At 36.1% G+C, this 11,713-nt stretch overlaps 1 protein-coding gene across 1 annotated transcript; it reads right to left on the reverse strand.

The window, feature by feature from the left end:
* Window positions 1-2,293: 2,293 nt before the first annotated feature.
* Window positions 2,294-4,293, reverse strand: LOC112770393 (uncharacterized). The gene is made up of 5 exons (XM_025814755.1): window positions 4,076-4,293; window positions 3,735-3,926; window positions 2,916-3,195; window positions 2,612-2,828; window positions 2,294-2,487 (listed from the first exon to the last, which is right to left on the reverse strand). Exons 1-5 carry the CDS (start codon window positions 4,291-4,293, stop codon window positions 2,294-2,296), a joined length of 1,101 nt encoding a protein of 366 aa, XP_025670540.1.
* Between the last annotated feature and the right edge of the window lie 7,420 nt (window positions 4,294-11,713).

An 11,713-nucleotide genomic window follows, 5' to 3' on the forward strand; every position in this document is an offset into this window, starting at 1 on the left:
AAAGTGAGCAGTTAAGCATAAATAACCCTCTGTAGTGATGGATGTCCATAAATCAGAAGTCAAACAAACTCTATTAGGAATGGCTACTAAAGTACTTTTATGCTTTTCTTTTTCCCTTGAGTAAATTTTCAGCACATCCTCCTTAAGAGTATCAGGCCTAGAGTTGGACTGATGTATTTTACCTAATTCCTAAATTTTTTATTATCAAAAATAGAAAAGGGAACATCACAATCAATCACAAAGGCATCAAACATCTCACGCAATACATGATTATCTATCTTAAGAGCCCCCATTTTATTTTGCATTTCTATCAAAGTTTGACCAATATCCACAAAGTCTATTTTCATGCACCTATACAAATGACGTTTAAGTGACGATGTCCCATATTGTTTACCACCTGCCTTAAACTTCTATTTGCATCCATCACATTGAGCACGATCTATACCATCAGCACCAGGTCCAAGCTTTGTGAAATATCTCCACACATCAGATGTTGTTGCCTTTGTCTTTTTCTTTTTAATATCTGCTGCAGTTTCAGATCTTTCTTCATTTTTAGGATTTTGTGTTATATTCCCACCATCAACTTCCATAGAGATAGAGTTATCCATAGCAAAATCAACACCTCAACCTAAATAACACAAATACATAACAATATCTAAATAAGTAATAAATCAATAAAAAAAATATTAAAATAGTAAAATTTCAAAACCATGAAAGAAGCTAAGCATCAGAACTGAACCATCAATAATCTTCGATAATGTTGCATCAGATCAGAACACATACACCAAGCATCCAACAAATTAAAACTAAAGTTAATTGATACCCTCCTACCAGTCGTATACTGTTGGAACCAACACATGTACATTGAATAATTTATTTTAGCATTGATCAGAGCCTCTAAAATACCTTCCTAGTACCCATTCAAAATCAAAGAATGCATATCAACTAACACACATATATTAGAAATTAGTTGTCAACTTGCTAGCTTTTGAAACGTATTTATAGCTACCTATAGCTATACCTATATTAGTTAGTGTTTTAAAAATAGGGAAAAGAGAGTTATCTATGTCTTATTCCAATTTATGCATCAAGACCTACAATTGAAACTAATTTAGAATTTCAAGCCGAACATGTTAATTAGTGGCATTGTCTTACCGAAATTCTTAATTAGTGACTATGACTATCATTTTAATCATGAAATTATCAACAGTTAACTTAAATTTTAATCAACTACTCTTATTAAAAATTTATCATCTCAATTCCATATGATGGTAGATTTTTAATCTGTTTCAGTGTGACGAACTTAGGTAGATGCACTATGACGTTGATATAACTCATATATGTATGGAAATAGACTCCACGAAAAATTTCAAAAGCATGAAAGAAGTTGTCCACAACCACAAACATATGAATATATGATAGAGCCATAACAAAAACAAATTATAGGTAAACTGTAATCACAGTTCCTTACTTATAAAAAAAAGAGAATAAAAATCTTCACTTACTGAATCACAGCCGCCGAGATGCAGAGGAGGAGAGAGGAGTGCCACCAGGAATCTGTGGGATACAGAACCGCCGAGGCCCGAGAGGCAAAGGATGAGAGAGGAGCAAAGGGCAGAGTAGAGGCAAGACGAGACAGCGCCGCTGGGATTTCGATTTGGTGAGGACTGACAAGATGAGACAGCGACCAGCGACGGGGAAACCGACGACGATGAGCTGCTGAAGGCTGAAGCTGAGGGTCAGGGTCTCAGGGTCAGGGAAGGGTTAGGGATGGCTGCTGTTTGTGGGAAGGTAAACCTAATTTTCTATTCAAGTAACTATTTATACCATTTATAAATTTACAAAAATACCCTTAAAAAACAAGATGGCAGTCCGCCGGGCCAGCCTGCCCCACCCCGCCTTGGCCTACGGTTTTGGTGGTGCGATTTAGGCGGATTTTAAAATTTGGCGGGTTCAAAATCTCGTCCCAACCCGCCTTTTTTGGCAGTTTGACCCGGCGGGTTCGACCTGTTTTGCCACCCCTATCAATCAAGTTCTGTTGTTATCTAGGAGTGAAATTGTTAATGGCGTGTCCAATGTGGCAAACCTAGTACAGACTCTTAAGTTAACCGTTGGAAGCAAGATTTAAAAAGAAAATTAGGGTCCAATAAGTAAACCCTAATCCCCCAACATTGTTGTTCTTTGTCTTCTGAGAATGGCTCCTCAATCGTCTTCTCAAAGTTCGCGTAACGACAGCAAGACTCGTGGGAGAAGGAGGACGTGCTTTTGTGGGGAGAGACCAGTGTTGTGGATATCATCTATAGCAGAGAACCCTGTAAGAAGATTTTGGGGATGCGTAAACTATCAAGTAAGTCTCCTCTCTGCAGTCTCTTTTATTGCTCTTCCTTTTTGGCTGAGTTTTTGTTGTTGCTTTTGTTGTTGCCTTTGCTACAATCTTGATGGGGTTTCTGGTACTAGTTGTGCCAGCACTCTTCTTGCCCTGTTGAGCTGCATTATTTTACAACCAGTAACAAAAAATAGAGATATAAACAAATTGGTAATAATCAATTATATAGTCTAAATTATCTTCAATCCATAGAAGCATAGTCTAAATTGATATAAACAAATTTACCTTTTTTTACCGAGGCCTCTAACCTACGTTTTCTAGGGCAGGTTCTTTTGTTGTGACCAAGTGAAAAATGGTAGGAGCATTTTTGTTGTTGTCCAACCCTGGATAATTTAGACAGTGGTCCATTGTTCCGTGGCTCATCACCAGCCTTGTTCCTGCTTAATTTAGGGCGCCCTATTAGTTTCCTAAAGACTGGTGGCAGCGCATCATCATTCTGAGTCTAGTCCCATAGATTTGGTCCATTAACAGGGTAGATTACATGTTGATAACAATCCACATAGGTCTCTTTCTTTTAGTATTTGTTCACATAGTTCTTAACATCTAAACACATTTTCCTAATGCAACTCATGGCATGCTCACGAGGATAACCTGTTAGCTGAAACTTTCTACAGGAGCACTCATGGTTCTTTAAGTCCACAACAAATTTGTCCCTGTTACCGTAGCTGCTGGACACCTCATATTTGTCCCTACCCACATAGATGGCCATCCACTCCCCACCCTTATCAAACTCTCTTTCAATTTTCTTGTTTATTTTTGGCAAAATATCTCCAGCATATGTCAGTATACTTTGTCTATTATCAGCCCACCTATTCATAAAATAAACCCTAATATCTTCTAACATAGACACTATGGGTTTCTCTCTAGCCTCTACGATAATAGAGTTAAAACATTCACACATGTCATTTACAAGTGCATCACATCTAGGTAAATAATTAAACCTAGACTTGCTCCAATATTTAGCAGGGATCTCCATGAGATGCTTATAAGCTCCTTGATCAACCATTTAAATCTCCTTCATCCTTCTCTCCCACTCTTGGACATATGTTGCCTTTGTAGCCTTCCACCTAATCATTTTCAGTTGAACACTTGGGTACCTTTTTCTAAAACTTTTGTATAAGTGCCTGACACAAAATCTATTATCTATGCCAAGCAACAACTCATCAAAGGGAGGAATTAATCCCTTGGACACAAAATTTAAAAACAGAACAAGTCAATAACAGAATTTAAAAACAAAACAAATCAATAACATCACAATTTGAAGTAAAAACAGAATCAAGTACACAATTTGAAGTAAAAACTGCTTAATTTGAGGGTTACCTTTTGTTAGTCGCTCATGAATGTACACCTTCTGATTTTGTCAACACCCAAATCATCACATAAATTCAACAAAAACCAAGTCCATGAGTCGTTTGTCTCTGCTTCAACAATAGCATAGGCAATTGGCAAAATCTGATTGTTGGCATCCCATCCAATAACTGTTAGAAGTTGACCTCCATATGGAGTCTTGATGAAGCATCCATCAAGAGCAATCATGGGTCTGCACACCATGAAGCTCCTTTTGCAAGCATCCAAGCAGATATAGATCCTTTCAAACTGTGGTCTCATGTCCTTACCAGGGATTGATGTCTCTAATTGAAACTCAGGAGGTCTCTGAACTTGTTCCGAATAGTGGTACGCGGATTTGACCTCAGTAACTCGGCAGCATAGTCATGTATCCTCCTATATTGCTCTTCATAAGTACCATTAATCTCATCCAATGCTAATTGCTTCACTTTGGCAGCTTTGGTCTTTGTGAGGTTAACATTCCACTTGCTATGAGCCTTCCTCATCAAAGTTTTCAACTTGATCTTTGGGTTTTCACAAATCTTCTTCATAAATGCCTTGCTAAGCCATTGAGAACTCATGATTCCAATTTTGGTTGCCTTGCTGCATGTGTGTTTTTTGTAACAGCTGGGCAACTGCCATGTATCCTCCCTCTTCATCTTATGGCAGTATCACTACAACAATTTTGGCAGATAGCGGCGGAAATTTTGTGGTGAATAGTTGCGGTACATATCGCGGCGGTTAGGAGTGGGGCTGCAATCAGCCTTGTATTTAGTGGCAGTTTTTATAGAACTGCTGCTATATGTAACGTTGGGTGAATTATCATTTTACATTTTGCGATGATTTTCTTCCAACCACCGTAAAATGCGTATAACCACAAATTTCATTGTTTTCTTTTGTAATAACCATTTGGATCCTACCCATACCCTAGCCCCATTACAACCCTCAAAAGACCTCATAATATTTGCATTCATTCATCAAATATTAGTTGATTGTTAGATGACTTGCAAATCTTTGAGAAACATGATTAAAGGAGGATTGAGTGATTAAGCCTTAAACACTGAGCGACTAGAGTGTAAACACATCCTGTGAGGGGTTCAATCGCTCAATTCTATGTTTCCATTGCTTATCTTGTATCTTCTTGCAAGTTGTTGAACTTAATTTTGGAAATTTCAAATCAAATCTTTGGACATTGATCATATTGCTATATTTGCTTTGTCTTGGCCCTAAAGTTCTACTTTGGATTGATTGAGATTCTTTTGTTTATTTTTTGCCAAACTCAATAGGAATCATAGTATAGATATAGATAGATAGTATTTAGTGTAGTTGCATGCATATAAGTAGTTGCATTGAATAAATCATTTACCCCTTCATTCATCTCCTTTGGTTGTGTTTAGCATGAGGACATGCTAGGTTTAAGTGTGGGGGAATTGACGAGTCTATATTTTATGATATATTTTGGTTTGATTTGAGTGGATTTCATCACATAAACCCACATTTATTCATCTAAATAGCATGCTTTTGAGATTTCTCCCTAAATTGTGCTTGAAAGTGAAAACATGCTCTTTTGTGCTTAATTTGGTCAATTTTAATTCACTTTAATCTCATTTGGTTCCTTGATGTGTTTGTTAAGTGATTTCAGGTTTTCAAGGCAAGTTTGGGTTGAAGAAGTGAAGAAAGAGTATCAAAAAGGGGAGAAATCAGGAAGAAAATGAGATTTGGAAGCTGCTGCAAAGATGCGTACGCACAGTGATGCGTGCGTACGCACAACGGTGACTTCGTGCAAGGATGCGTACGCACCAAATGTCGTGCGTACGCACGATAGGAATTCTGCGCAACCGTGCGTATACATAGTAGGTCGTGCGTACGCACGCATGCATGCACGTGAGGTCATTAATGCAAATCGTTGGGGGCGATTTTTGGGCCTCCAAAACCCAGTCCAACTCATTTTCTAAAGCTATTTGAGGCCAACGTGAAGAGGAATGAAGGGGGGCAATTAGGGTTAGATTTTATATGGTTTTCTCTTAGTTTCTAGAGAGAGAAGCTCCCCCCTCTCTCTAGAATTAGGTTAGATTTAGTTTAATTTCCTTTAATTTATGTCTTTAATTCATGTTTTAATGTAGTTTCATTTATGTTTCTTTACTTTATTGTCCTTCCTCTCTTAGTTCTTCTTCTTAATTTCTCTTTTATGTCACTTTTCATGTTATGGATACTCTTTGTCAATTTTAATTTCATTTAATGCATTTATGTTTTATGTTCATTTATGGCTTTCTTTAGTTGTTGTTATGATTTTCTTGCTTTTGGTAGCTAGACTTTATTTTTAATGCATTTTAATATTATTTTATTCTCATGCACACCAAGTGTTTGATAAAATGCTTGGCTTAGTTTTTACTTAGTTTTTTCTCCACTCTTGGCTTGAATTTGATGACTTTGGTGATCCTTGAGTCATTGATATCCATTCTTGTTTGATATATTAGAGTAGTTAGTTGATTTGGTTTCCCTTGACTCTATGTGACCCCTTAGTGTTGACATAGGACTTAGGGATTGAAATTAACTATGCCTATTTGACTTATCTTCGATGTAAGGTTGACTAAGTAGGATTAACTCTTCATAATCATCATATGTTTGTGGTCAATGGCTAGGATAGGTAACCTTAGCTCTCAATTGCTTGTCAAGAGGTTTTCTTGCACCTTAAGTTTCCTTTCCTTGCATTTTATTGCTTTGACTTTTATTGCTTTGACTTTTAATTCCTTGCATGTTTGTTGCTTTGATGTTTAATTCCTTGCATGTTTAGTTTTCACACTCTTGGTTGAGAAATTGGGTATTTGGCTGGAATTGAGTTGTGGATGTCCATTCCGCATTATGTGAGAATAGTTAATTGGTTTGGTTTCCATTGACGCTAGTCTTTCACTAAGTAATTAGTGAGTTGACTAGGACTTATGGATTGAGATCAATTACACTTTTGACTAATTCTCAAGGAGGATTGACTTATTTGGATTGCTTCCACACAATTGCCACGTTTGTGGTCCACAACTAGGATAGGAATCCTAAATTCCCCAATTCTTGCCAAGAGTTGCCATTTACATTCCTTGCATTGCCTTTACTTGCTTTCCTTTACTTCCTTGCATGCTTGTTTCAATTCCTTACTATTTACATTTCTTGCTTTCTTGCTTTCATTCCCAATCCCCCATGCTTTCTCTCATAGCCAATAATTGTACATTTCATTGCAACTCCTAGGGAAGATGACCCGAGGTTGAATTACTCTCAGTTATTTTGTATTGAATTTATTATTTGATTGATGTTTAATTGTTGGGTTTAGACTATACTTGCAATGGACAAATTCTACTTTTAGTGTAAAAATCCAAACCCGTGCATTTGGGCTTCGTCACACCACTTCTTACAACTTGTTCACATCCATCAATCGGAAGCTGAGACTAACCATATATTGGAATTGGAATTCAATCTCCAAAGTTAAGGTACTTTTTTGCTCCTCTTCTCTCTACCTTATTTTATTTTAGATATCTTTTATATATCATTCAGCAGTAAGTAATGTATACTATCCAAATTTCTCTAGTTTAGCTCTATGAACACATAAAAAGAAGTAGCCAAATGAATATGCTTGCTATCTTAATCTTTAAGCCACTGTAATGTGCATCACAGCACCTTTCTTGTTCATATCCGGCTTGACCTTGAATGCGATGAACTGCCTCGGCTCCTAAAATTCGAACGATCCCTCTTTAACAAGGCCTCCAAATTCTAGAAGTTTATCAATGGCTTAACCTGGAAATAGTGTCGGCATTACAAATGACAATATCAATGTAGTATTGGTGAACTAGAGCTTTATATTTTTATCAATTAGAGTTTGTTCGGTACATGGATTAGACCATGTCTTAAAGTCCAATAATCAAAACTAGTTTCTTTTGGTATCTTTATTTAGTGATGTTAATTAATGTTTAAAAATGCCTTCACATTGTGATAAGGTCGTGTAATGTACATTAGATATGACTGCATGACATGGTACACAGTTCATCATCCACTTCTGTACCTGCTTATTTTTTCGTTTAGTATGAAACTTGGACAATTTAAAAAAAAAATTCTAATATTCTATTTATCATGATCTATCATGTAATGTGCCTTATAGTGTCCCATATAGATATTCTTTTTTTTTCCTAATATTGCTGTATAGTTTGTATTCTCTATTTGCTTTAAGGGTTTTTTAAGTTGTACTTGTCATTTGTCTAGTAATATTATTTTCTGTCAAGGTTTGTAAGAATGCCTAGGAAACCATGGTACAACATTATACGGGAACCCCCAAAAGATGTTGGAACTAATGCCGACACTGAGGAGACTACGGTAAGTGTTCGTGGTTAACATTTCTTTACGTAACCTTATGTGAAAATTATGTAGCCTTCAATTGTATCATTTTTCCGTTTTGTAACTTTTCGTGGAAACTTACCAGTTTATGAATTCAATTAATAATCATAATTTAATACTTTTTGTTCAATATAATTCTAAATGATTTCATATTGTCTTAAGGTTGGATCCATGACTAGAGGAGCTCAGATATCACGTGAGCAACCACATTATAGAGCTCCTCCATTTTTTTCCTCAGCTAATAGAGCTCCAATATCCCGTATCAATGAACCATTTCGTGTACCGCACAATGATAAAAGGCTTGCACCGTCAAGTACAGCTGATGACCCTTAAACTCCCACAGAACGCACAGAGACTCGTCATCACGATGAAGTGGCTGATCATCAACTAGAGGATGAGGATTACGACCCCGAGGCGGATGAAGTTCCATCCTTTGATGACCACATTGATGACTTGTTTGCTACCCAAGAAGCCGAAGATCATAACAACAACGAGAAACGTAAAGATACTGATTACTGGGAAGTTATTGTCATCGGTAAATTTTTTTCCTCCTATTTTTGTAAATAGTTATTTTGAAAGTCCTTTACTTCTATTTCCCTTTTGTGCAATGACTAGATAGTAATTTTTTTCTATACACTTTTTAGAGGACGGCATGAGAAAAGTGTCTAAGCTGAGCGTGAAGGAGGCTATAGCACTTCCTTCCAATACAAAGATAATATTCCCATTTAACAAAGTGTTGCAACCAATTGGTCAGGTAGCTGGATTATTAAGTGGTTTCTTAAGGAGTTTGGGAGCTGACTATTCACACTTTCCCATATATGAAGAGAGTTGGAAGCACGTAAATAAAGCTAAGAAGGAACATGCATACGACATGATTAAGGTACATCTTTTAGATTCAACATAGTAAGCAAATTTAGTATTTAATTTTTTTTGGGTAAGAACTTTTGAGAACTTTTGCATGGGTAAATTATATTACTGGTTATGTTTCCATATTTCGTTTTTCACATTTTTATGTCAGCATTCATATATCATACGTAACTGTGACTTCTTGTACTGGATTTGAGTGTTATACTTTTTCAATTTAAAGTAACCTGTTTTGGTTATGGATACTCTTCAAATTACCAGTCTTATGCTTGTTAATTAGTTTTGGTTAATGATAATGGCAACTAATTGCAGCGTGTCTTTCACTATGAGGACGATGCCGGAGGAAAAATAAAGCAGGAGATTATGCAAAGGATAGGAAAGAATTGGAAGGATACAAGACACAACTTGTATCATAAGTTTTACAAAGAAACAAGGACTCTTGAGGAAAATCTTAAGCATCGCCCATCAGGAATAGAAGAAAATCACTGGAAATGGTTCCTTGAATATCGCCAGAAAGAAGAAACAAAGGTAAGCCTTGGTATTTTTTATTATTTCCACAAAAACATACATGTGTATACATATTATAATCCTTACATTTTATATTCAACATCTTATTCTCATTTATATTTGTTCTTTTATTTGTTCATAGAAAAAATGTAAACAAAACACTTTAAATCGGAGTAAGCAGCTTTAGACACATACTGGGGGCTCCAAAACATTGGCAAGAAAAAAAAGGACAAAGTGGTGATAAGTAATTATTTGCATTAAGATTTTGATTAATCTTCCTGATTATGGTGTTGTTATTTACATAATTGTATCGACATCAATGATATAGGAGAAAGACCATGGAAGGCCCGTTGGTAGAGGAGAGTTGTTTATCATCACTCATAAGAAAAAAATGGCTCGTATATCCATCCCGATGCGCGTGTTGTTAGTGTAAGTAATGTCTAAAAATTTTAAACTTAGCTTATTGTATATATCAAGCTAATTTTAACTCATGCCTTTTCAGTTTCTTGTATATTTGTAGGAAGCAATTACGAACGTTGAGAGGCGGGAATAATTCTCTAAGCACCTTTCACAAAATGATTCGCTAGCACAAGTTCTTGGAAAGGAGCACCCAGGACGAGTTCGTGCCTTAGGTGAGCCAAATGAAGAGTATGAGAGGAGGATTGTAGAATTAATGGCTAAGATAGAAGAAGAGCAGGTGAAGAGACAGTCGATAAAGAAGGTTTTGGGATATCTAATCCAACAGCAAGGAGGCAATTTGCCGGCTGACGTTGCTACAGAGCTGGATTATTTGGGCAATACACCGACCTCGTCGCGCGCAAGGCCATCTTCATCTGGCAACCATGACTCACAACAAAAATAATGACTTTCAATCAATGTTATTAGATACTACTGAATTTGGTTGGTTTAGTGCTTTATGTTTATTTTCTTCAAATTATTGAATTTTACTTTATATTGAATGATGCACTTATGACAATCTCATTATATATGTTATGTTTGCATATATATAATTTGGTTTGTTATGTTATTTAGTTGTTTTATTTGGTTGGAAGTTCTTTAAATTAATTAGTTACTAATAAATTAAAGTTGAATAAACAGACTATTTTAAAAGAGGCAAAATAATATAAAAAAGGTAAAATTTTAATGGGAATCCTGAATTTGGCAGCGATTTCTAACTGCCGCAAAATAGCCATATTGTTCTTTTCCCTGGCATTTAGCGGCGGTTTGTAACCGCCACAAAATTGATATACCTTTCTCGAACCCCCTACGGCAGCAGCTAAAAACTGCTGCAAAACCATTTTTATTACGTGTAACGACCCAACTTCCAATACGTCATGACCGTACCAAGAGTAAGGCGTTACTAACCTGTTTTCCTCAATTAATATTTAATATTGAGCCTTTAGTTCGATACCGCGTTTCGATCTTTAATAAAAAGTCAAAAAAATTTGTTTACAACTCATTAAAATCATACATCACACATCACCAAGAAATACTAATCACGTAATTAATAATAATAATAAGCCTTATACAAGTAAATCAAAACAAAACTCAGATACAGCACCTATCCCTCTGTATAAAATACAAATTTTAAACAACAAGCGAGGAAACTCTATGAAAGTAATTTAGCCCATAAGTAAAGTTAATAATCGCCCGTAGCTTCAAGTTGATTCTTCGAACCTGTGTTACTGAAAGGGTGGAAGATATTAGGGTGAGAACAAACCACACGTTCTAAGTAGGGACGGGAATACCATCAGAGCAAAGAAATACTTGCAAATAGAATTAGGTTCATTTTAAAAGTAGTTCATCTTTGAAATAACCTTTTAAAAAAAATGCCTTATGGAAAGTATTACTTTGAAAAGCCGTAAAGAAACTTCTTTAGTTTACAAAATAGTACGATGAATAGTTTAAAATTGAAAAGAACCATAAGCGTATCAAAAGGGCTTCCTACTCAATAACCTACTCCACTCAAATCTGAAACCGGGTATAGTTACAACATACATTCTCAAGCTTTCATCCAACACTCTGTTCAGCCTATCTCTTTCCATTACCACAGTCTATCAGCATATCACTCAGCAATTCAGTATTAAACTCAATTTTCAGCAAACATCTGATTATCAATATCAAGTACAACCCTCAGTGTCACCACCACCAGCATGAGGGACCTCTCAGTTGTCAAACACAGACAAGACAAAGCAAGGCATACACAATTAGAGAGTACAGATAGAGCAATTAGGTCAATTAGCAGATAGATGCAAT

Source organism: Arachis hypogaea, chromosome 18 (genome assembly GCF_003086295.3).
Source record: "Arachis hypogaea cultivar Tifrunner chromosome 18, arahy.Tifrunner.gnm2.J5K5, whole genome shotgun sequence".
NCBI lineage: Eukaryota > Viridiplantae > Streptophyta > Magnoliopsida > Fabales > Fabaceae > Arachis > Arachis hypogaea.